Here is a 27,609-nt window from a genome sequence, read left to right as displayed (position 1 = left end):
TAAGATATCAGATGGAGTGGGATATATGATAAAAGTATTTTCAAGAACTTAGAAACAATATTTCCTATTGTACATGGTGACTTCTATCCTGAATGATTTAATGTGGTTTGATCTGCACCCATGAACTCCTAAGACGAAGAAAAATACTGACTTGCACCACTAATGATTTCCAAAAATTCATGGTATTGAGTTTACCAACTTCAGACTGTTAAGTACACATTCAAGTAAATTTTTTCTTTAAACTATAGTCTGTGAGCTAATGTTTTTCTATTGCTCTACATCATCATTTTGGACAGTTCTAAACACAGCTCAGAGACTAACCCTTCATTTCCCTTAATTAGTTACTCACCCTCTGCTGTCACTGTTTTTGCTCTACGTAAACATCTTGTTTGACAATTATTTTCATAATTGTTATTTTATTGCAAATGTCTTTTTTCCACAATCTCCTAATTTCTTTTGCAAAAGTCTCTCAAAAAAGAATTGCACTGGTATCAAGGCAATAATTGGGGTTTTTTGGAAACATTTAACTTGTTAGTTATTTTCAGTATTCCTTAACATTATTCCTTCTGATTCAGGTCATCACACTGCTGCTCTCTGCTGTCCATAAGAAGAATCCACATGAAATTATTACAGATAAGGCATTCATTTTAGGCTCTATAACAAATGTACATACACTGCAAATGTTTCAATTTTAATTTTGCTTTCTTACAAAAAAAAAATCTAATTGTAACTGGCAAGAAAATTCATGTAATTGCAAATACCGTGAGTTAGACATGAGAAGAATCAGAGGGTTTTGCAAATCAGTTGCACTCACACTTGAATTTTGTTCAAACTATGCTCACCTTGTACAAACATGCTCACCTTTAGTCCTTAATTCTTTATTTCTGTTTTACCAAAACCTGATGAAAAATTCATCCAATGAATACTTTTCAGTATGTAATGAATGGATAATTAGATCGAAATTTCCACACTGCAAATGGTTTCTGCATGGGCTGACTTCAAAATAGTGCAGAGAATGTAGTTGTCACTTAACAGAAGTTTGCATATTTTCCATCATGACAAGGCAGAAAATGAAACTTTTAAGAACAAGAAATCCCCAAACAGCTCAAAGATTTAATAATGGAAGATGAAAAACATTACCACTCTTGCATGTTTTTTAAATTAGGTGATTTGAAGTCATTAGAATGAATACACTTCTAGGGCAGGAATTCTTCTAAAGGGAAAAATCTTTCACAGTAATACTTTATATAGACCTGGGTTCTCCTACCTACAGTTTAAGAAGAAATGACATGCATGAACAATCCATGACAGATGTAATTGTGTGAATACATATATCAGGTCAAAAACCTGCACCTAGTACATGTACAGCAGCATTTGTGAGAACATAGCTTTAACCTATAATAAGAAAAAGGATACAACTGAAAACATGAAATTTTGCACCAAATGGGCTTCGGCCTATGGCTTTATTCTCCTGAGATTCAGTTTATCCTGCCCCTTTCCCTCTGTCCATCACTTATCATTTCACTTTAATGGTACCACCCATGGCCTCCTGAATAAAACCCTTCAGAATCCTGAAAATCTGACAGTTATGCCTAATTATATGTGCAACACCAAAAAGAAACATAGCTAAAACAGAAACTGTGAATCTATTTTTGCATGGGTATATCAGAGATATTCTGATTTAAAGTTTGGCTGGAAACACAGTGAGCCTATTTAGATTTAGGCCTCTTGCTCCAAAAATCCCTTCATCCGTTCTATTTAGGATGCTTCTGCTGTTCCAGTTCCTGATACAATGGGGAAAAGGGCCTCTATAAATGCCTGAAAAAACACCAACGAAAACAACTCAAAAATACAATTTTTTCTGCATTCTGAGTTAACAATAGCAGCTGGATCGTCCCCAACACATGGATGGGATTAGTCAGTCTTCCAGGTGCTCATGGCTACAAGCAATAAACAAAACTGTCTTAATTACGATTTAACATAAATTAGGATTAGCATAGCCAGGAAGGCTTAGTGGGTTATCAGCAGCGTGCATTTTACCTAAGCTAGCATTTTGTGTGCTCTCAGTTATACCATCTCTTTATCTCCTCATGTCGGTTGACTCTGACACAAAAGGGTTTCATGACAGGTAAGGTGGGATTTCTTAAATTCTCTATAGAATATAAACCTAAAAGCACTGCCACCCGAGCAAGCATGTACTTCATCCAGCCTGTGGGATTTATTTTTAATCAAACTGTTTATTTTCAATTTAAATGCCTAAAAATGCCCTTACATACTTTGAAGGAAATGTTCCCCAAGTAGTGGTCAATAACTATTTCCAGAAACAGTCTGTTCTCATTTGGTTTTTATGCAACATTCTTGTGAAACCTGGACTATTTTCACATTTGATATTCACAGCGTGTACTTATTCAAAGAGCTGTATCCATAAGCAAAATATTAAGGAAATTTAAAAAAGGACTTTTCTAGTGTTCATACACCCGCAAATGACAAACCTAAAACACAAATATGTTTAATAATTGCTTGAATTTTTTTTTTCTTTTTGCTTGTTTTTGAAGTCTTAATTCACTGAACTTTTATTGTGGAAAATTCTTTTGTTAGGTCTTAGAATAGAAACTCTTGTCGATCCAGAGAAAAACATCCACAACGTCCAAGTCTGAACAGTGGAAAAGGTCATGAAATATAAGGATTTCAACTCACTCCTAATTCTGACCCAAGACTCACCTTTGGATCACCAAAAAAACCCATTCCCCCCACTAAGATTAGCAATTTGCTTTTCAGTTTCCCCATTGTTGTCAGATTTAGGCAAGATATGATAAATGGCTTTGGCAGAGCTGTCAGCACCAGGGTGTTAACATTTCCACATGGATACCAGCAACTCCAGCTCTCCTACAGCACAGAACCAAGGGGAGAACAGAAAGCCATGGAGAATTCAGACCACACACTTGCACATGAGATCTTGCACTTTAGGAACAAAACCCCACACCTGCAAGGTTGGAATTAAAAGTCAAACTGAATTTTTTATCTCTAGAGATATTTTCTTCAAATAAATAATATTTTAAAGTTCCTTCAGACATTGAAAAATATTCCAGGAAATTGCCAAGAAAGAATTTGATGCCAGCAGAGTACTTCCCATGACAATACTCTAAAAAAATCCATTAAATTTATTGTGTGATAATTCTTCCTTATTAGATATCCAGGACGAATGTGTTGTGAAATCTCTGTGAAAAGAAATCATAAATACTAAAAAATCAATACCTAATTCTGGTAAGGCTGGAAAATGCTTTCAACACTCTCATGGTTAAACCCCAGATGGTAACTGAGCCCCACACAACCTCTCAGTCACTTTACTCTGGAGGGTTGGGAAGTGAATAAAAGTATAAAAAAGCACATGGGTTGGGATAAAGGAGTTTAACAGGTAAAGCAAACCAAGGGACTCATTGCCCAGCTCCCCTGGCAGGCAGTGCTCAGCCATGCCCAGGACAGCAGGGCTCCAGCACCTGTAACAGTGACTTGGGAAGACAAACACCATCACTCCAAACGTCCCCCCTTCCTCCTTCTCCCCACATTTAAATGCTGAGCATGGTGCCATATTATGGGATATCCCCTGGGTCAGCTAGGGTCAGCTATACAGGCTGTGTCCCCTCCCAGCTCCTTGTGGAGCCTCTTGCTGGTGGGCGAGGAGCAGGAAGAGCCTTGGCTCTATGTTAGTGCTGCTCATGATAACGACACCAGCCCTGAATTATTAACAGAAACCCAAAACATAGGCCCATACCAGCTACTGTGAAGAAAATTTACTCTATCCCAGCTAGAACCAGCAAAAATATTATTTTAAAATTTTATTATAAGCATAATCAATAAACTTCAAAGGCACTTTTCTGATGCAAAATAAAAGGAAAAGAAAATAGAAGCTTTTTTAAAAAAGGGGGTTTAATGTTCTGTGCAGGTGAGGTCCTAGTAGTTTGGACCCTTGCCTTTCATCAAGAATTCTATTCCAGAAAAAAATATGCTCCAGGTACCCCATTTTTATAAAATGGTGCTGTACAACTATTAAAAAAATTTGTTTGCCAGAAGATTTAGCATGGAAGGAAATACTCATCCGAGGCTTATAATGTTTCTACCTTCCAGCTGTTCTCCCCACTGTCAGTGTGCCACACAGTTCCTATAGTACTGACCCCTGATCCAGGGTTAAGCACCTGATTTTCGAGACCCTGCTGGTGCACTTGGGGCTACACTGATGCAGAGGGGATTTCAGTGCTCTCTCCATCACCTGACCTTAGAGGTTTGTGAAAGGGGATGACAGCAGAGCAAGAAAAATAAAGCAAGCAACAGACAACCAGGTCTGTCTGAGACTTGAGGAGTCCAGCCACTCCATGTGCACAACATGTACAGGAAGGGTTGGTGTCCTTTGTTTTTTCAGAACAAATATAACTAAGGTAACTAGAGAGGAAACTACTGAATTGCTTCTGCCAGATATAACGAATTAATAGTTTGCTCTTCCCCCTCTGGATTCAGAATTAATTCTTGGCCTATACAGGCATTTCTCTCACTGGAAAATTTAATTTGCATCATTAAAGCCCTGAGTCTATTACAACTGACACAGATGGGCACCAGAAAAAAAAATCTATATAAATATGGTAAATTTGTTAATATTAATGATTTTAAGTATTATTCAATATTCTAATTCAACACCAATAAGCTGCTTTAGCTAAAGAAAACATTACATTAACACCAACAGAGACAAAAATGTATTTCACTGATAATAGATCTGACTTCTCACTTAGATTTTGATTAAGTTTAACCACATTAACATTGAAGGAATTAACTGTTTTCCTGAATATAGATCCTCTTTCTTAATCCATTGGTGCCATGGTGACATTATGACAGGTCCTACAGAGCAGGGAGCAAATACCTGCCACTCTCCAGATCACCTACTTGTGACAACACCAGCTGTCAATTACTCAAAAAATTATGCATAAGTCAATACATTCGGATTTGACACTCAATTTTGTGTTAATTTATATGAATAGTAAAAATATGAGCATTCCCATAAAAATATGATAATTTCCTTAAAATACTGTGAGAAGGAAAACACTGTAGTAGTGTTCTGTTAATACTGCCACACAACCCTGGTGGAAATCACTGCTTAACAATTTCACCACTACTAATACTTTTCTGTTTCCCTTTATAAAAATTTCATAAGAGAGACTATAAGAAGATACACAAACAACAGGCAGAGCATGCATGATACATTTTGGGTACCTTGCACCAAATATAAAAATGTCTAGATGCAAAACAGATTTCCTAAAGAATTAACAGGCTGACATGAAGATAAGCCATCCACACTAAAAGCTGGACTGGTTTTAAGCATGAGTAGGTGATATGAGGCTATCCAACATTTAATACAAGGCCATAGTTTTATTTACACCTGAAAAGAACCAATTAAATTAATGTCCTGGAAACCACCACATGTAATAGTCCACTGTAAATCTTTATGCATTCTTGCATGTATTTTAAGGACTTTTCCTCTCCTTTGTTCTTTCCAATGTCAGCACAATGGTTATTGCCTACCCTCTCACAGTTCAGGTATTGGCTGCACCTTCAGGACAGACAAAGACATGATGCTGAATATCTACACCTAAAATTTGAAATTGTCCATGCCCTTAAGAACATTTGCTCCAGATTAATATCAGGGAGTTCCTCTTTTCCCCTTCCCCAAAAATTTTCCCTTCCATGTGGCTGTTGAAAGACTAAAACAAAAATATGCAGAGCAGCATGTGCTAAATATTCACTGCAAATCCTCCTTAAACTCAAAACAAAAGACTTGATACAATAAGAACAAGCACCACTTAACATGGAAAAAATCCCAGGTTTAATCCCTTGAGAACTAGTATCATTCCAGACCTACAGTTCAACTTTCTGGTTTGTTCATATTTATATAACCTTAGAGACTCTCGAATAAATTCTTCAGTTTAAAAGAATGCCACCAGTTTGAAAGCAACTCAGAGTGTTTTACTAATGTTAAAGAACAGAACTACAAAATAATAATAATTATTATTATTACTACTACCATTATTACTGTTATTATTGAGAGCAATTGCACTTTTCTGTGATTTTCAATTCTTTAATCTGGTTATGTGGCTGTACCCTGCAATGTTATCATGGCTAATATAAATTAACTTTCCTCTACAATTTCTTGGGAATTTTGCTAGCAGTAAGTGCTAAGAGCAAGGAAAGAAAGGTACATACACAGGGAGATTATCTGCAGTGGCAATTTTGAATAAAATTATTTTCTTCTGAAATAAGGAACAGACTTCTGGAAGTCTCATAACAATACTGACATAAAACACTGAAGTGGTGGTACTCCCTGGTACTTCCTGAAAGACTCAGGTTGGTCAGCTGTTACTGTAATCAAACTCAACAAACAGCACTTATTAACAAACTAGGATCTACCATACCACCAGTGAGGGGGAGGGGGAAAGAAAGGTTTTTGAATGCACCGTGCACTGCTCCACAAAATTTTAGTCCTTAGGTGGTTTTTGTTATTTTCCTAAAATCCACCAAAAATGCAGAATAAATGGTATTAATTATGTACAGCAGCAGCACAACTGAAAAACAGCATTACAAAACTAAGATATAAAAATGGTCCTCCTACTTTGACCATCTTAAAAAGAGAAACATGTCTTTGAGAAATTACCTCCGTTTTCTGATGGCAATGCGCAGTGGCGACTGTCAGTGACAACACAGAGCAGCCAGTGCCTCCATGTTGGGTTTTGCCCTCCATGATGTCACAGAGTAGTTCCATGAAATGACAGAAAGATCCTTCCAGGGTGACTGTTCATGAGATCACCCCGTAACCGCCCACACACCCGGCCCAGCAGTGCCCTGCAGCACCAGCAGGCGTGGAGCACAGCCCACCAGCACAGGATGCAGAGCGGCTCCCGCTGGGGCAGGTCCCTGCAGGTCTCCCACGATGGATGCTGTGGTGCTTAAAAAGAAGGGCTACAGCCTCGGTGACACTCTTGGAGAAGGCTCCTACGGCAAAGTGAAAGCTGCCTACAGCCACCGCCTGAAATGCAAAGTGGCCATCAAGATCATTGACAAGAAGAAAATTTCTCAGAATGTCCTGGAAAAATTTCTCCCCAGGGAAATGGAGGCGTTGATGCGACTGCACCACCCCTCAATCATCGAAACCTATGAGATTTTTGAGACATCCTCTGGGAAAGTGTACATTGTGATGGAGCTGGGGGAAAGGGGCAGCCTCCTCAACTACCTGACCAGCCAGGGCGCAATGGAAGAGAGCGTCGCTCGCTGCAAGTTCCAGCAGTTGGCTTCTGCCATCAAGCATTGCCATGACTTGGACTTTGCCCACAGGGACCTGAAATGTGACAACATCCTTCTTGACAATGATCTTAACTTGAAGCTGTCCGACTTTGGCTTTTCAAAACCCCTGGCTCGGGATGGAAATGGAAAAACCATTCTCAGCAGCACCTTCTGTGGGTCTCTTGCGTACTCAGCCCCCGAACTGCTCGAGCATATTCCTTGTGACCCCAGGATTTCGGACATGTGGAGCCTGGGCATTATCCTGTATGCAATGCTTTTTGCTTCACAGCCATTTCACAGTTCCAATGTCAGGGAAATGCTCCAGGTTCAGAAACAATGGAAGATTCACTTCAAGTCAAAAAATCTCTCTACAGACTGCAAGAACCTCATTGTCCACTTGCTCCACCCTGATGTGTCCCAGAGGCTGTGCATAGATGAAGTTTTGAGACATCCCTGGCTGCAGACTCCAAAACTCATGCACAGTCTGCGATCTGCAGGAAGCGATGACCCCAAAGCCTCTGGCAAGAAAAGCCCCAGAAACAACAGGATGGCAAATCCCATTGTGCGTTAGTGTAAGGAGTGGAGGAGGAAATCAGATTCTCTTAAGGATGCTTTCCTTTAACACGGTCGCAACGTTGGCCTAACCTGTGAACTGCATTAGTTTAAACTCACATTAAAGAGAACCTGTCTAAAATTCCATGTGGCAGTTGTGTCCCTGCTCCTGCACAGTGCTCTTGAAGGAGGAGCTTTAACACTGCCAAAGTCAGGACTGTGAAACACGGGAAAATAATGAGGGAGGGAAGTTTGGAAGTTTTAGTACATGTAAACAAACTGCAGAGGAGCACTTGGTATGTAATACGTGGAGGAATGTATTTCAAGCAAGACAATGCCATTTTTTTAATATATCTGAACATCAGACCTGGTGCACTTTAAAAAATTTATAACTATTTCATTATCAGACTCTAGGATCTGCCTAGACATAATGCTTATGAATCAAAATTTAGCTGATTTTCTTTTTCAAATTTGAGTCTTTCAACAAAAAAATGTGCAATGGAAACCGTTTCCCTATACTTAAAAATTAACAAGGATTACAAATCAGTTGTACCACAATACAGGTTTTAAGTCAAAAGGAATGGAGGAAGAGTTTTCATTAATTAGCATTAATTAGCAAGGGAAATTTAAAAAAACACACATCCAAACATCAGCTGCCTTTTAACTGAAACTTATTGGCTGAGCAAAACATGTATGAATTCTTTTTTCTCTAACAAGAAATATTATGTTAGACATTAAAAAATAAAACACATACCTCCAATGTTATGGTTGCTTAGCCTAAAACTTAAAAAATAATGTTAATTATTTTATTTGCATTACAGTCCTGCAAGGTAGTCCCAATCAAAGATCATTCTAAAAGCCTGCAAAATGAGAAGTCTCCTGTCCCACTGGTGTAATACATTTACCTCTAGGTCCCATAGGATTGATTCATCTGGATGAGTTATGCAAGCACACATTTACAGTCCAGCCACTTCCTGCAGAAAAACATTAAAAAATGTCATGTGGATAAAATCCAATCCCAGTGGAAACTTTGGGACGCTTATTACTCAATTCTTTGGTACTCAAATAATTGCCTGTCACTAAAAGTAAAGCAAAACAAATATAATTTCATGGGTCTGCTTGGCCAGAGATATTGGACCAATTATTGATCTACAAGGGTATTTATCCAACACCTGAGAATGTCATGCATGCAAATGATGACCTACTCATAATTTAGTATTGCTCAGAAAGGGTCAGGCTACTATGTTTAACTCCTTATAAAACAGAGAGAAAGTAAAGTTGAAGTGCTACTGAAAAGCAGCAAAATGTCAAAAAATACTCTAACATACAATTTGACAAGACAAAAATTATGTTTATTGATTATTTCATCCATTACTCTTTACAGAAAATCTGCTGTTCCCATCAAAATATTATGCTAAAATATCAGACATAAAATACTGCTATCGACAAAGCCATCAAATAATGAAAAAAATGATCATAATTAAAACTGTGATTTCCATTTAGTAAGTGTGGACAACTAAATCTATTCTGGGGGAAAAAACCTCTTTGCTTAATAATGTAAGAGATTATTTTTGATGCTAAGAAATCAAATGCACTCTGGAATAATTACAAACCTTACTCTGAATAGTCTTCTGCCTCAGAGAATGGATTAAAAGATGGATTGTACAAACAGCCATTCAGCAGAGCTCTTACTATCCTAAGTAATCCAAGGAGAGACGAAGTCAGATCCAGCTCTAATTAACACTCATTGCTCATGGCAGGAGAACATTAACATGGTACATTTCCACTGCCACATATTTAGAAGTCACAGCCATTGAAAAGGACACTTGGACAAACAAAATGGAGCTTATGAATTCTTTGAGGTAGCAGTTCAGTAGAAAGCTTTAAAATATAGCTTATTATTATTTTGCTTTCATTGATTTACTCTGGGACCAAAACACAGTAGTAAAAAAAGGTGAAGCCATGGAAAAAATTTTCTTATTCTATTTTAATTTTGCCACTTTTGCATTATCAGACACCCAATACAAGAGGAAACAATGTGATTGGAAATGATCACATGGGATGTGCCACAAAGGATGTGTGGCACCTCTTCCTGTGAAGAATATGAATGATGAATGAAGAATAATATGATGAACTTTAGCAGTAGTCTTGCCATGATGCATATTCATGGCAAGACTACTGCTAAAGTTCAGGCAGTTCAGGCATATTCTTATTTGCAGTTGTGTGTCTGTGGCCAAAATATGTCTAAGTGCACAGCCAAAATCACAAGGCAGGACAGCTCTCTTACCCAGAGGCCTTTCCAGATGATTTTATTATAGATATGAGCTACTCTGTTGTGTAAATTGTACAAAAGAGAGCCTGGCATGCATCTAAGGAGAGTGCATTTTGCAATTCTGGTTTACTTGGGAATTCAGTTTTATTCCAATCCTTTTAGTAAGACAGGACATGCCATTGAAAACAAACGTCCTAAAAATCTTCTAGAGAAAGAGGACTTATAAAATGTATTGGTGAATATCACAACAAAACAAAGCATATGAAAAATATAATTTCAGTAGAATGCAATAAATGGGATAAAATATGTCCTGCTATAACTCTGTCAAAATGACACTGGGTTTACTTTAACTAAAGATCATAGACTCATATATTTACTAAGGCTGGAAAAGACCTCTAAGATCTTGAGCCCAGCCATTAAATCAACACTGCCGGGTCCACCATTAACCATGTCCCCAAGCACCTCCTCTGGAAAACTTCCAGGGATGGTGATTCCACCATGTCCCTGGGCAGCCTGTTCCAATGCTGGAGCACCCTTTCAGTGAAGAACTTTTTCTTGACATCCAGTCTAAACCTTCACTGGCACAATCTTCCTCTTGTCCCATTGTTTGTTACCTGAAGGAAAACACCAGCCCTCCCCTGACTGGAGCCTCCTTCCAGGCACTTGTAGAGAGTGGTGGGGTCCCCAAGCCTCCTTTTCTCCAGCCTAAACAATCACAGTTAACTCAGCTGCTCCCCAGTTCCCTCAGCTTCTATCTCCTCAGACTGCAAGAGGAATCAATACCACACACCTAGCACTGGGGAATGAAAATGGAGATTGTTGTAATCACTAATGTTCCAGATCAAAATTTAATTTGCACTTTCCTCTACACATTACAAGTGATTAAGTGAGTTTTAGAATCATCTTCTCCTTAGCCAGAAGTGTCCATACTTTCTTATCTTATATCATTGGCACTTAAATTAATGGTTTTTATCTAACAGATACACCAGTCATAATAAATATTTAAGATAACTATTTAAATTTTGGCTGTATTAATATTATAATGTAAAGAATCTTAATTTTATTTGCCTCAATAAATCAAAGATTAAACTCACTCAGACATTTTATCTTGCTTGCCCTTAGAATTAGTTAAAGAAATTCACTTTAAATATGAATAATGTCTTCATTTTATGAGCTTTGTTAATTTCCGTAGATTTAGTTTGAAAATAAAATTATTTCTAGTACTTACTGGAATGCTGATAATGAAACTATTGAATTAATATTTTTTGTCTCTATCTAAAAATCACTTGAACTCATTTGGAGGGGTTGGATTCTTAAAGGAGAACCTGCCTCAATTTTTGCTCCTTGCTATGGCACTCAGAGCCATATGAACCATCATGGACATTCCATTAAAAAATAAGGTTCAGAAAGTTAAAATTTGTCAGAAAGTCTCAGTATTATCCCTTGAAATACCATGCATAATATTTATTGAACTATATTTTAAGACTCAACTTCACAATGAAATTTTGTAAGATTTCTTCCCAATTCCTGCAAGGGCTTTTAGTTCAATGAGAATTAATTCTTTTGCTCACACAGATACTGTTTCCAAACTAAAACCTCTAAACATGATCACAATGGTCTCTGTACAGGCCTTAGAAGTGCTTCAAACCGCGAAAACTCCAGTGGATAACTTTGTTGGTGGTACAAAAGGGTATGATTTGGTGGAATTGTACAGAATTTGCATGCAGCAAAGGCTTCACACACCAATTTGTCTGAGAACAGAGTGTCCAGGACAGCACTTCCCTCTCCTGGAGTATCACTGGATTTTCCCCAGAGCTGTAAGTTTAATTTCTGGGTGTGTGGTGTGTGCTGCCCCCTCCCAGCCCTGACAACCAGCGGGGCTCTGGTGCCTCCATCCAGCTTCCTGGGGACTCTGGGGACAGATGGCTGCAGGGCAGCCAAGGGCTGTCTGGAACGGTGACCCAGACGTCTTGCCACTATGCAAATATCACTATCAGTCAATCATTTTATTATAAATACTGGACAGCCCAGGGCCCACTGAGCTCTCCCACGTGGCAGTGGCTGCACTCCAGGAGCTCCCCTCGAGCAGGGACAGCTCTCAAGGTTACCCTCAAGGCTGAAAGGTTCCTTGCCACAGCAGATCCTCAGGGAGTGATCAATAGTGTCCTAACCTTTGAAATCTTAGCCAGGTGATACAGAGGATTGACTGTGCACGTAAACTCCTTTGGACATAAACCACTGGCCAAGCCTGAGACCAGGACTGGATCCAGCTGCAGTCTGAGAAGGAGTCTAGAAAGCAAGGGGGCCCGTCCTGAACCTCATGACTCAGTGGGACAGTGTCCCTGGCAGCTTTTTCTGGCCTCATCCTTTAGGCAGTAGATAAAGTGTCACATTCACCAGTTGATTTTAACTCCTGATTTAACTTAACAAGGTTTACTGCTGCTTCTCTCTCCAGTGAAGTGCATCACTCCATTCGGGGCAAGGTGCAGTGGGCAGAGGGAACAGGTGAAAGGGGTTAACAGAGCAGCACTGGAGGGAATAAACATTGGAGGGAATAAACATTTCCTGATTCTTCTAACACAGAAAAGGCAAGTTATCTGTTATGCCATTTGACAGCTTGTAGAGGGATGCATGACTGCCTTTAATAGTGGTGATATTTACTGCCTCAGAAACCTAATTCCTTTGACCTGAACAGAAATGGTCACAGTCATTAGAGCTACATAAATACAACACTCAAATCTTGTTGAGCACATAACAGTTGTATGGAAAAAAAATCACAAGATTATTCATAACACAAGGCACAACCAGAAAAAAATTAATTTTTCAGAACCTGACTGTTGAAAAATGGTTAGTGATAAATTTTAATGGACCAAAATCAAAGTTCATTCAAGTAATTTGGAGTCATTGGTATTGGTATTTACATCAGCACCCAAACCTTCATCTTATTTACAAAGATAACTCGCATTATGTTAAGTTTTATCCAAACAATTTCTACCAGATGAGACCATCTAGACACATTAGGTACTTCATTTACTAGATTGTCTTAGACACCTAAAATTAGTCCCAAGCACACTGCAGCATTTAAAGCATTTATCTCACAATATCCTTGTAAAGAAGAGGAATAACATTATCTCAGCTTCACAAAGTGAAACTGAAACACAGGATGAATATGGAACTTTTAAAACATATTAAGTACTCAGATCCTATAACTGCTGAGCACCTGGTCACTGTTAAAAATCAGAATATGTGTTATACAGACTAAGCCACTGAGAAACACAATCTATGACAAAAGTGATCTTAATCAGGAGCACTAAAGTCACAAACTATAGTGAACTATTACTACTGTCTGTTTTTTCTGCCTTTGATGAGATCTAACTAAAAAGAGAAAGCAAAACAAATCACCACAAAAATGCCCAAACCAAAGAAACCCCACCAATTTCAAGCATCCTACTTCCATGTCTAGTTGAAATATGATGACTACAGGATCTTTTTGTTACACACATCAAGCTATTCAAAGTTTGCCAAAGATATACTTCAAGTCACTTCTGCCTAGCATAACATAAAATTCTAAATATTCCAACATACACAAACTTTAAAAAAATGAGCTGAATTTTCTTCATGCTTTAAGAATTAACTTTTACTGTACCAATATCAAGATGAAAAAGTAAATAAAATGGGACTGGTTTGCTTGCTCTGCAGGATCACCTTGTTCTGATAGTTTATTCCTACCAGTTCTGCTTAACATCAGCAATCAGCTGTGATTTTTTTAAAATGCAGTTTAGCACAGATTCATCAATCCAGCAAAGTACCTGCCAGAATATATTCACCTGCAGTTTAAGAAAATTGTGTGGGTTAATCAGAGAAAAATTTCTGCTTTTCTGATGCAAAGATGTGAGCTTTAGATTATCTTAAAGCATGAGCAGCCCACCAAGGATCTACATACCCAGGGTTTTTAATGAATATGTATACATTAGTCTTTTTATTATTTTCCTTAAAGGAAAATATTACATCAAAGCAAATCTAGTTTGGCCTACTACATAAATTATTTCTTCTATGTACTTCAATGCATTTCAGAAATAGGTTTTCTTAGTAATAAATATTTCCTACTAGGAGGAAGAAAGATTTAGTTTATTATTTTCCAAATTTGTTAAAGTAAAAAGGCCAAAATCTTATCTTGATTTTGTTAGACTATTGTGTTTTAAACTAAGCAGTGATACAAAAAAAAAATCGCTTAAACAAAGCAAAATAATGTTTTCTAGGACTAGGTTCTTCCCTATCTAGCCACAGTACCATGTATACAAAAGAATTAGGAGTGTCTGAATCTTGTGCTAACTTCACCTTACTGCCAGTTCTGACATAGTCCACAGCTCCAAGACTGTTCTACAGTATTGTCTCCTTTGTCTTCTTATTACTTGACATCCCTCCAAAGGATACTTTGCATTTCTGGGAAATATTACAGAATTCATGAATAGCTGCTCAATAACAAGTTGAATACACCATATTGTTCACTGTTAAAAGAAAGATTTAAGAACAGTTCACAGTATGTTCCAGTCTTGTATCTAGTGTTTCCTTTCATGGCCAGATGGGACTCCCATTATCCTCCTTTTTCTGTTGTATGATTCATCACCAAAGGTTTGCCTCATGCACTTACTACAGCAGGTGTTCTATCCCTTAAATGTATTCATATGGAAACCTATGAGGAGAAATATTGAACCAATAAACTAAATAGAATAGAATGTAAATGGAAACATTTTTAGTCTATTTTTAGTGTATTGACAATAGATATTAATATTGTTATTCTGAATTGTAGCTGAGGTCTCAAACCTGATATTTTGGAACAATAGCATAATTTTTTTTTATTCATGAGTGAAGATGCCTCAAGCAAACTGAAAAAAAAAATCCAAGCTAAATAAAATTTGGTTGTAGTGAAAAAGTTTCCTGTCTTGACAAGATCTACTCTAATTAGACTGCCTTCTGTGAGACCACTGTTTTATCTTCCTACATGCTGTAAACTTCACATCCTGTCATTACTGCCAATAATTTCTGTAGAAACAACCACTAATGAATGCAAAAACAAAGCAATGTAGAAGTAGGAATCAGGAGGCATCTAGCAGGAAATTTCTGGTTATTCCTGTAGAAATTCAAAACTACTTTTCCCCCATTAAACTTGTTTCCACAGTTCTTAGGGTTTTTTTTTTGTTTTGTTTTTTTTTTTTTTTTTTTTTTTTTTCCGGCAAGGCACAAATCTCCCCTTAAAGAAAAAAACAAAAACACATTAACATTTCTAATGCTACAGTTAATTTGGCTGGTTATATTGGATTCATCCTAATTTCATATGTAACAGCTGCCTGCCTTTCTTCTCCCTTATTTTATCTAATGGATGTCAAAGCACTTTTTCTACATAAGCAACAGCAGTTTTGGCCTCTGTTTCTGTTGAAGCTGTAGCCCTTAAAGGGGCTGGGCATTGTATAAACTGCTTATCATCATCTCATAATTGAAAATAGTGAGAAGTCAGAATTTGAACTACTTGGAAGTAATGCAAAGCAACCTCAAATTGCCCCAGAATTACCACCTGGCATAGCCATGCATCTCAGGTCAGCTTTTGAAAGGGAAACAGCCACGTAAAGAGAGCCTCATCTCAGTCTTTACTAAAATCACCACAGTCTAGGCTAGTGAACCTCTATCAACTGAGACTTCCCCAGAAACTGTAGCCAATTAAATTCTTTCTGGAATTTCACCAAGTATGTGGATCTAGAATTTTATTAAGTGGGTCTAGACTGCCCACACCTACTCTAAAACAAAACCTTTGTCTCCTGCCAATCCCACTTAAAAAGATGGGGACAAGTGCATTGCAGCTGACATTTCCCTGAGGATTTGTCAGTGATGCAATAGCAAGCTGGAGCCATATTCTCCTGCTGGAGATATATCCAGGAATATCTCCCAGGTCTGATACTCCACAGGCAAGTGCTTTGGATGCAGCTCCCTCTCCTTCCAGCCCACCCCACACTCACATCTAAGGCACAGCTGAGATCTAGGTACATGAAGGTGCACAATTTTATGTTGTGCTCAACTACAAACACATTCTGATCTTCTGTAGAATCTCTTGACATTTATTTGCAACATAAAAAATTGAATTGTTCTGGATTTTAACCTGGGGACTTTGCTTAAAATTGATGCTAAGCTAGAGAGTAATTAAATATGACACAAGGTGGTGTCAAGTTGGATTAGCTTTAACAAACTACTGTATCAACAAAGAGGAAAATAAGGTAAAGATTGGATTTTCTAACCACAAATATTCTTCCTCCTCTTTAGTGAAATTGCCAGAGACAAGGAAATGTGTTGCAGCACCTGAAATGCCAAAGTACACTTTCAGATAATCCTACAAAATCTGCTCATAAACCCATCCATCAGTGTTTGGAAATACTATCAACCCCATGTTCTCTCAGGTAAACAGTCCAAGTGAAGTCACCTCTATTTTCAGACCAAGGGCTGGATGTTCATGTAACTTTTGCTGTTTTGCTTTAAAAGGAGAATTGGCATTTAAGATGAAGTCACAAAAACACAAATCACAGTTTACATTAAAACAGCCAGCAACACTCATTTACTTTAAACTCCAAGAGTTTACATTTTCCTTGCAGCACATGGTAGAGCTTCCCAATAATTTTAGTAAAATCACACACACATTAATTACACTGAAGCAATCCATATAACATTACCATTTGCAGGTGAGCTTGTATTTGGGGTTCACATTAAAAAAAAAAAAAATTGCTAGAATCAGCTCAGCCTCATAGATTTAAAAAGAGTAAGTATGTTATGTCTTTTACACCACAAATCCATCTGGCACAGAAGCCAAAACAAGTGCTGGATTAATAAGAGCTATGTAAGAAATAGAAGGGCTTTCCATATAAAATCATGTCACTAAGACAGTAAAATAGTAGTAAGTAGCAGGAGGTTCAGCAGTAGGAAATTATATGGCTTATGGCAGTCACCTCTGGTTTGCTATCCTCTAGTTATGTTTTGTACTTGAGGGGAATCACAAAAAACCTTGGCAAGAGTAGAGCTCCACACATTGACCCAAAGTCCAACCCAGTTTTTCATGAGGCCACATCTTTTAGTCTAATGTGAGCACCTACAAAAATACAAGGAAAAAGGAAGATCAAACCCATTATGAAGTACAATGTTCATAAACATTCTGAAGTAAACTAGTACACTTCAAAATAATCACTAATAAAATTACATTTAAGTTTTATTTACAAAGTGATTGCTTTAGAAACAGAGTGCATGAGCAATGCTGGACTGGACTATGGCAAGAATTGATACTACAGGAGTTATGTCTCAAAGGAGCTGTTTTTGTTCCTCCTGTTTAGATCCTCACTTTGGTCTGTTCTGCACAGTTTCACAGATATCTGTGTCACTATTTATCTGGCCACAGTTCAGAACAGGCCCTCATTGGCTGAACAGACAGCTTTTCCTCAATCCCAAAATCTATTCATGGAATAAATACTACCATGAAAGCTTTAAGCTACCATAAATATGAATGCAGTGCACAACATTTTAAATACAGGGGTAAGAAAACCTGCTTTAGTAAGCTGAGCACTTCAGAACTTACAAAAAAAAAAAAAAAAAAAAAAAAAAAAATCTTTCCTAAGCATTAAGGGCTGTCATCACTGTACCTGCTGAATGTTTTCCAGGAAACAAACTTTCCTTCCATTCAGCTATAAACTACTACAGATCTAGAAATACTCAGAGACATGTTCCTGGAAAGTAGAAATCCCCAGCTAGCCAGTCACAGGCACTATTGAGTTTCCCATTATTTGCTCATGGAGGTACATTTTTTCTCAGTTAAGCTGATGTTCCAGTTCACAGCTAAGGCAAAAGAAAACTGCGGGCAAGCATTCAATTCAAATATAGCAAGATACGGTTTCTACCAAGAACAAGTACTCCTCATAAAGTGTATTAATGTCTTTTTGAATGGTTTAAAATCCAGAGAGAATGTTAGTTATCTGAACAAGTCATATGCTGTCTAGTGTAAAAGTAGATATCTTCTTTTTTGAAATCTTTAAGCCATTGTAACTGGACACAAGGCATTAAAAATCCAAACAAGATAATTTGCAAAGCTCCAAAGCAACTCAAAAGTACCACTGCTCTTCAGCAATAACTTTTGAGAGCTGAAGCAGGAAGAATCAGGTAATTATCTTCATCACTTTCACAGCTCTGAGTTTTCTGGTGTCAAGAGGGGTAGAATCACTTCCTTGGACCTGCTGCCAATGCTGCTTTTTGTTGCAGCCCAGGGCACCTTTGGCTGTCTGGGCTGCAAGGGCACATTGCCAGGTCAAGGTGAGCTTTTCACCTCTCAGCACCCCCAAGTCCTTCTCCTCAGGGCTTCTCTCAAACCATTCTCTGCCCAGCCTGTGTTTGTGCTTGGGCTTGCCCTGACCCAGGCACTGGACTTTGCACTTGGCCTTTTGGAACTTTATGAGGCTCCCATGAGCCCACATCTGAAGCCCATCAAGGTCCCTATGGGATGGAATCTTATCCCTCCAGAATGTCACTCCACACACCTCAGTGCTGTCAAACCTGCTGAGGGTGCCCTCAATGCCACTGTCCCTGTCAGTGTCCAACAGTGCCAGCCCAGCACTGACTTCTGAGGTCACCTCCGGCCACTGCTCCCCGCTCGGACATCCAGCCACTGACTGCAACCCCGAGTGGGACCAGCCAGACAGGAAGACATGTTTCATTTTAAAGATCTATTATACTCACAAAATTGGGACTTATTAATGCAAAGTAAATCCAAAGCAATTTGGTAACTTTGTGGTTTGCTATAAAGAGGCCGTTAGGTGAATACGCAACTATTTCAAGGGTAGCACTTGGAGGTGTGCCAGAACAACAGATTTATTGATTTAGAACAATAAAAAGGCCATATTTAAATAATGGATAGATCCAACGCACTCTAAAATCATAAAAACTGTTCTGCTTGGCTTCAGTGGGTTCTGCTTAAGGACAGAGTTAAAAATAATACAAGGTTATTCATTGCAGGACTACGTTAAGACCAAGAAGTTAAACACAACCACTGCCTTTTAAAGGACAGATGTGGTATGGCTAATATTGACTTTTCTACTCTGCATGGTTAGTGAGAGATTAGTATAATCTGCCATTCATTTTGATACTGAAATTAGAAAGTTTATAGGAGATCATTTTGTCCTGAAATCACATAAGATAGATGTGGAAGAGAAATCTCTTCAAAGATGCCATTGTACTTCACCCATTCTTAACCCTTAAAGAGAGGCACCTTTTCTATGGAGTGAGAAAGGAAATAGATTCTATTTGACCAGAAAATAACAAGGATTACTGGAGAACTCGTGTTAGTCTTTCTCAGGATTGTTATCAGAAGATATTGCTAATATTGATTTTCAAGAGCCTCACCGCCTGAAGACTTGTAGTCAGGCAGAAGTCTGATTCACAGAAGATAGTGCCACTCACAGTCTGCATGCACACACAAGGGTATGTAACATTACATTTTTACAAGACAAAAGAATTCTTATGTTTCAATGCTCTTAAGTTTATTATCCAAGTACTAATTGTACTTTATCTGAAATAAAATTGACTCAATGGGGATCATTTACTTTGTTATCCCTTTAATGAAGGGCTTCACAGTATAATTTGATATTCTAGTTCAGAACACTTCAATAAAACTTCTTGCATTATGACAACTACTGAAGACATTTAATAATTCCAGAGTAGCCAGCTTTACTGACAGCACCTTAAGGAAAAGTCACACAGATCTGTTTTCATTGATGCCTTGCAGTCAGAAAAGCATGAGCATCAAAATGAAAGAAATTAAATATTACTTTTTTTGAACAAAATAATTTCAAAGATTAAAAATTAGATGTCACCTTGGACTATTACAGTAATTCATTTTTTCCCCATTTTCTCTTTAAAAGCTACATGTTATTCTATTAGATTTTTATTGACATTCAATCAATCTTGTAACAATTTGAGTGCATCTGGTTTTTCTGTTTTATTTCTAGCCTTGAGCTTGAGTCATAGAGAATTTCTCAGAAATCATAAATATGCATTTCCAAGTTAGTACAGGACTCAGATCTCAAGGACATAAAAAAGATGGTTTGTTTTGCAAGTTCCCTTCCACTCTGTCACTAGAAGTAAAATCAGTAGCATTTTGCTTCTTGAGGTAAACAAGGTCTTGCTGCTGACACAAAACATGGATAGAATGGACACAGGACAGAGATGTAGATCTGCAGGGTGAGAAACCAAGCACAGCAGTATGAAAGGACACTCCAGTAATGTCAGATGTGGTTCTAAAGTCTTCTCTGGTACAGTTTACTTTCTTAGTTGTCTCTGAGTGGCATCCATTACATAGCCAGATGATCCCAGCGTTGATTGTTAGACAAGAATAGAACCAAGCTGCATACCAGATGTGAGAGGGTTTACAGATAATTGTGTCATAATTAAAACTATATTAATTGGAGGGATTATGGTAACATTTTCCTACTGTGGTTACTTTTTTCTGTTATTACCTGGGAAAGTTTGATCACAAGGCCAAAGCAGGAAGGTTCCTAATTACTTTTACCTTCCCATCTGTGTTCTTTGAAAATTACACCAATTTGGTAGAGTGGGAAGGTTTCAACATTCTATTACTCAATCCAAGATCTGGAGACTGACAAAACTGGTGGCCAAAGTGGAAAAGATAATCATTGCTGTTATCAGGGAGCTCTTTAGATATCAAAGAAAAGCCTAATGCACAGAATATGGTGGCTTAATGACAGCCCACAGTGGTTCTAACACACTCTGAATGTGTGAATGTACTGTCACTTTTGTAGCAGTCTAAACCCCTGAATGCTGAATTTTTTCCTTTTTCAGGGAAACAGAGCTGTTTCATGTATGCTTTTAGGTGATCGCAACTATTTTCACTACTGAAACACTCATCTTTCTCAATCAATAAAACTCAGAGCAAGATCTCAGCATTAATTCTACTGTCACGTGATGTTACAAAAGACTTCAATCAGAGATGCTTTGCCCAAAGATGATAAGAGTCAGAATTCCATAAAGATGAAGCATTTAAATCACTCTCTTTGTAAATTACAGCTGATGGTTTATCACTCTCAATGAAGCAGGAATACTTATAAGTGAAATAGCCCAGATTAATGTATTGCCGTACTTGGGGAAATGAATGCAAGCCCTCTATCCTGGAGAATAGCTAATCTAAATATGTTAGAATCTCACCCTCTGACTCTCCTCCCACTCTGTAATTTTGCTCTGGTGCAGCCAATGGATTTCCAAGAGGTCACCACCAATTTACATCAGCATCAGGATTATCTGGTCCAGCGAGTTAGTGAATAGGTATTTAAAAACAGGATACTGCAAAATAAAAAGGTTGTGCTAAAGAATGAGATTCTAAAGTGCATCTATTAAACAAAAGGAACATGAAATGAGAACTATATATATCAAAGCATGCTGAGAAATTCAAAACAGTCATAATGAAGGCAGCATAGGTGTGAAGGGTAACCAGTTTATCCAAACTTAGAAAACCTTTACCATGCCTTTGCAGGGTCAGTACATTGCACAGCGTAACCTCAATCCATTCTGAACTGACAAAGATGTCAAAGCAATGCACTTTCACATTGCTGGTAATAGTAAGTCTGAATGGAAAGACTCTACAAACCCCCATTCATACAAATCCCCAAGCTATAACTGAAAAAGAAAAACCACACTACTACAAGAAGATAATGTGATCCTTTAAGAAGTTCAGAAATTACCTTGCTTTCCAAAAGTACAAATAAAGTCTTTGAGGCCAGCTGTCATGGGTTTCCATGAAAAGTTCTACATTAACCTTCTATTCATACATAAAAATTGATTAACAAATCAGAAAGCTAAACCACTTGAACAATAAATAAAACAAAATGTCAAACACTTGCTTTTGACTTCATTTTATAATTACTTTTGTACATTAGGAACATTGCCTGTGACATGGGATGCAAGCCAGATGAGGCAGACAGAAAAAGAGCGCAGCAAGAACAAGGCTTAAATACACAACATGCCCTTCTTCAGTGTCTTACAGACAGAAGTGTTCTGCACTGAGGAACCACTCTCATACTGGAACCTTTGGTGTTATATTCCTGCATTCAGCTTTTCCTCTGAGGTTCAGAATAAATCACTGTGTTAAAAAAAAATATTTAGGCACAGTTGAGAAGTTAAAGGAACATTTCCTAGGTCAGATTCCTCATTATTTTTCTTTTCTTAATTCCTTTCATAAGCTGCCATTCTCACCGTCTCCTCAAGAATTACTAATGCAGCACTGTAAGGATTCAAATGAAATTCACTCTTCTCGTCAATCTCTGTCTGCCCCCTCATTATAATTCTGCCATCAGGAACCTCATGTTCTTTGTCCATTTCAGATACAACCATTCATCTCTCCCATTTCCTATCACTATCAGAGGCTATTCCAATTCTGTTTCTGTCTTTGATTATATTTCTGATGGTCAGCTCTTGGTATAGAAGGTGTTACATGATTTTTTATATTTTTACTACTTACATAATGCAATCATCGAGTACAACAATTTTGCTTTTAAAATTTGTAAACTGCTTTTGACCAATGAGTAATAAAGTGGGCTCAGTTACCTAGAGGTTATTTATTTCACTTCTGCATGAGTCTTCTCAGTCTTTGTTCATACAAAAGAGTATGTGAAAATACACAAAGAAAAACTTTTACTTGGTACTGAAAAAAGGATGTCAATTTTGTAGGATTAGACAAAAGGCTGCATAGACAATTCAGTATATTCACTGTGCAACAGAACCATCTTTAGCAACTTCAAAGTTACATAATTTCCCTATCAAAAAATGTACTGATTTTTTTTTTTATAAATATGCTACTTTAGAATAATAATGTTGGAGGTAAAACTTGACAATAGTTATAAATCAGAGGTTGCATATTATAGTAATGATTTTTCAGATTAAAGATTCTCCTTTTTATGTTCAATGTTACAAAAGTATTTATTAGAAATACACAAAGTTAAATAACTCTGAAAAAGGCCTTCAGTTTCCCATGGCTGCTTTAATTTTTAGGTTTAAAAGTGTGAAAGACTGTATCAAGAATCATGGCAATTCGGTGTTGCAGAGGCACCTTTGACCATTAAAAATTCAAAATTTCAAAATAAAAGAAGAAAATTATCTAAAAGTACATCTGACTCAGTCCTTCCTGCCTTCTCTCATTCAATACCAAGAGTGCTTCTGGACTACCTGATCTTGTACTTCTGTAAGATGTGAGGAATGGAAAACGGGTTTAAAATAGGTCATTGGGGAGGCTGAGAAAAATTCAACATTTTTGGGTGTCAGGATGGCACTACATGTTTAAGAATATTGTACAGGATTACATGAAATAGTAGAAGATTAAGGATGCCATGTTTAAAATCTAGCACTAAATTTTTAAATATTTACTGTCTTTTAATTACATATTTTAAAAACTCAAGAGTATAATCAACTATAATTCTATACAGAATTTTACACATATGTATAATTAACATATATATTAAGAGTTTCTTTTTAGAATATAAAACTTGAAGGCCTAATCAGTAACCAGCAAGTGCTAATTACACACTGAATTTGACAGATAATACTTTGAAAAGCACCTGATTTTCAAAGCACTGAAAATTGAAAGCACAAACAGACTTTCAAGTAATACATCCAGTATCAGTTGCATTTTTGTGAGGGGTAATTATTTTGAATACACTTCCTCATGGGTGTGTTTGTGTGTGTGTGTGTAGTAGTGAATGAAGGTAAATAAAACTAAAATTTCTCTGGAATATAGTTTTTAACTTTAAAAGAACAATTTTTTTTATGTTTAAAATTGTCGCAGTAAGTCTGGACAAAAATGTGCGGCCCTGGTGAAAGTTTGATAGAATTCCCAGATTTGATACATACAGAGGGCTCTGATGTCAGGGTTTCGGCACACACCAAACAAGTTCCACTTGTGCAGAGCACCTCAGTATTTCTGCCTTTTTACAAGAGCAAACAGTTCCCCTTCAGTAAAGATTCAGTTCTGAGAAAAGCCAAAGGACTCAAAGCTCTCTCTTTTTCACACTCTTCCCCTGCTCCAGCTTGCTCTCCTCTCTCCCTGGGATCACAATCCTGAGGACAGACCTCCCCAGCACGGGTTCCCTTCGAGTCCCAGCCTCCTCTGGGCACATCCCTGCTGCCCAGGACCCCCATGTGCTGCAGGGGCACAGCTGCCTCTCCATGGGCAGCACCAGGGGCTGCAGGAGAACCTCTGCTCTGGCACCTGCAGCACCTCCTGCCCTCCTTCTGCACTCACCTGGCTGTCTGCAGGGCTGCTCCTCTCACATAGTCTCACTTCTCTGGCAACAGTTACTCCCACTGAGTATTTTTTTGTTTCCCTTCTTAAATATGTTATCACAGAAGCATTATTGGCATTCCTGATGGGCTTGGCCTTGGCACCAGTGGCAGGCCCATCCTGGAGGGGTTTCATTGGCTTTGTCAGACGTAGGGGAAGCTTCTGGCAGCTTCTCACAGAAGCCAGCCATGCAGCACCACTCACTGCCAAAAACTTCCCAAACAAACTCAATACACCTTCCTTTTCCCACATGGATAATAAATTCCCTGCTTATTTTTCTTTGGTATATTGTGGTAGTACTGGAAGATTTCAATACAGTTTCAGAGACTGGTTATAGAGATTGGGAAAATCTTGACTCTTGTAATCAGTACAACTGCAGTGCCTTCAACCCTTTCACTACCTGATGAACCCTATCAAAATTAGCCTGTATTCCACCATAATACAATTTGTTATCCAGAGAAGGACATGCCTATACTACACTATTTTATGTGACATTACTCCACCTGAGATGCATTTTTCTCCATTGTTCCTTGGTGAAAAATGCTACAGTTCACTAAGCACCTGTTTTACCCTCCCCAGAATACAAGTTCTTGTTAATACCACAGACAACTCCGCCAGTAAGAAAACCTGCCTGGGAACTCTGAAGCTCTACAAGGAGTACTGATAAATCTTATCTTTTATATTAAACATGCAGCATGTATCTAATTTAAAATATAATTCTAGACTAAGTATTATCAGTAAAAATAATGTATTTACTCTTTTGAGCCATTTCAATGACTTTGTTACAGAGGTAAATGGCATCTCATAGGAAATTCTGAGCAGAATGCTGTGAGATTTCTAAACCCAGCCCTTTTAATATTCCTTTCCAAGTTTTTTCAGCAGGTAGGTAATCTCCTACCTTTTTACACTTTAAAGTAGTCCAGAAACACAAGTCACTTTCAACTAGACAATACTCATATAGACCTGTGGACAGCATTTTGTGTAGCCTGGAGCTAGTACAAACGGCACGAGAAAAATGAAAATAGGGAATACATAAAAGTGTCTCATTGCACAACTTGCAGGTATTTTGTACTCCAGCCTTTAAAGGAATAAATTCAGCTTGAGTATATTGAAAAGGCCCTGGATATAATTATCATGTATATGATGGCCTCTGCCCTACAGACATTGACTGGGGACTTAGCAGGACTAAGTATGCAAACTGAACCAATTAATATGTGTTCAATAGCACTGGGATATCCACAGCTGGGAGTGGAATCAAATGGAGCAGCATCACAAAATAGGGAAGTGTGGGTGGTATGCTAAATTTACCTTTAAGTGTTGAATGCCAGCATTTGGAAACATATGAAATGATGCACAAGTTTCCTGGACATTGTGAGAAATCCACACTGGAGATTTTAGTAGCTTTCATTTACACAATGATTAGGAACATTCAGACTTTTTCCAAATAGTCTTCAGTATCGTTTTCTCTGAATTTGCAACATCTGAATCAGTTCTTACTAGCCAAAGCCTGAAACCAGTATTCGTGTGCACCTATTTTGAGGCAGGTCGTCTGTCTCCAGCACAGCAATTAATAATCAGTAATTCATGACTGACTCTAAACATTATAATGGTACAAAGAGAAAAGTTTCACAATACCCTTGAGGTTCTACACCTATTAAATGATTATTGTCTGGTAAGATACTGGCAAATTCAGTAACTGATTTGAATTTCACCTGATGCAGTTTAGCAATATTGTATTTTGCACCAGCTTTGGTGAGATTGCTGCAGGCTGACAAATTCTGCAATTCCAGTCCTAAACATTTTGAACTTTTAGTCCTAAATTTTCTTGTTAACTTCTGGTTTTAAGATGAAAGTGCCAACATTTAAATTTGCAAGGTTTCCATTTTGTCATTGCTTGTCAGGGGATAGACATGAGCACAGTAATGCCACACCAGGAGAAATTTCCAAATACTTCAAATCAGAAACCCTCCTGGAAGTGACATTTCCTGCATGCTTCCTTCTACAGCTATAAAACAACTACACTTTCTATACCAAGCCTCTAGTAAAACTGCTTGTCAATATGAGATTCCTCTCATCAGCTGGTATAAGCTCAGTTCTATATTACAGGAAAAATTCAAAAAAGAAAAAACTGTGACCTACACCCTTTAGCCTGCAAGTGTAAGGAAAATTTGCAAATTTCCACAAAAATTCACCTTTTCCAAGATTAAATTCAATATTCTCTGTAGTTCCCTAACTCTATAAAAGTAGTCCAAAAGAATTGGCATGCAACTGCACTTGCATTGTATTAATTATAAATCAAAGCACTTCCATAGCATTTTCCACTTTAGAAGCTCATGTTCCTCCAGCAGTGGTTTCCCTGTATAAAAGATATTCTGGGAGTAAGAACTATCAAATTTCAGAAACCTCAGCTGCTGGTGTAGTGGTTATTTTTGCCTACTTTCATTGCTTTTCTATAATCACTTTCTAATGATTTAAAAATCTTCTGCCTTTGTTTGACAGAAAGGCAAAGCTGCTGCTCTATTTGATCACCAGCCTGCCTCTGGCAGGCAGCCAATAAAAAGTTTCTTTACAAGTACTGGTAAAATTTTGTTTCCTTTTATGACTAACAAAACTATAGAGCAAGTTTCTTAACTAGGCCAACTTAGTGCTAATTTGTATAAAGCTTTGTCTTTGATTCCTTGCAAGACTTAAACCAGGGCTGGAGACTGATGAGCATTAACCTCACACTAGGCTCATTACAGAGACTGAAATAGCCATAAATGCATTTTCTATTTGATTCATCACTGGCCTGCACATTAGACACTGGGTTTTATGGAGACACAATGGTTGTTGAACTCTACAGTTCTGGCAATGAAGATCCTTAATTTGATATTTGTGACAAACTAAGGTTGGTGTTCTTTAATCCCTTTGGTCCATGTGTGGATCTTCAACACATTAAGAACCTTAATTGCACATTATCCCAATGTCTTCTTTAGTCACCATTCTATCATTAACATAAAATTATATGAATATTACTAATATAATGAGGCTATAAAATTCACCAGGATTCTATAACATGGAAAAATTTCTCTGGATCTCAGCTGGCTTGTAGATAAGATGA

General features: G+C 37.7%; 1 protein-coding gene and 3 long non-coding RNA genes across 4 annotated transcripts in view; 2 read left to right on the top strand and 2 right to left on the bottom strand.

Moving 5' to 3' along the window:
* Positions 1-27,609, bottom strand: part of LOC137482254 (uncharacterized) — a 129,211-nt gene that overhangs the window by 71,864 nt on the left and 29,738 nt on the right. The gene's annotated exons all lie outside the window — the stretch shown is intronic.
* LOC137482253 (uncharacterized) lies at positions 5,483-6,757 on the bottom strand. Its single transcript, XR_011003963.1, has 2 exons — positions 6,653-6,757; positions 5,483-5,747 (listed from the first exon to the last, which is right to left on the bottom strand). It is a non-coding gene; the product is annotated as an uncharacterized lncRNA (long non-coding RNA).
* LOC137482574 (testis-specific serine/threonine-protein kinase 2-like) lies at positions 6,857-8,014 on the top strand. The gene has a single exon (XM_068204995.1). It carries the CDS (start codon positions 6,971-6,973, stop codon positions 7,889-7,891), a length of 921 nt encoding a protein of 306 aa, XP_068061096.1. The 5' UTR covers positions 6,857-6,970; the 3' UTR covers positions 7,892-8,014.
* Positions 16,092-17,211, top strand: LOC137482252 (uncharacterized). Its single transcript, XR_011003962.1, has 3 exons — positions 16,092-16,179; positions 16,457-16,590; positions 17,155-17,211. It is a non-coding gene; the product is annotated as an uncharacterized lncRNA (long non-coding RNA).

The sequence above is a fragment of the Anomalospiza imberbis genome, chromosome 14 (assembly GCF_031753505.1).
Source record: "Anomalospiza imberbis isolate Cuckoo-Finch-1a 21T00152 chromosome 14, ASM3175350v1, whole genome shotgun sequence".
NCBI lineage: Eukaryota > Metazoa > Chordata > Aves > Passeriformes > Viduidae > Anomalospiza > Anomalospiza imberbis.
The sequence above is the reverse complement of the archived record's forward strand: the minus strand, read 5'-3'. Positions and strand labels throughout refer to the sequence as shown.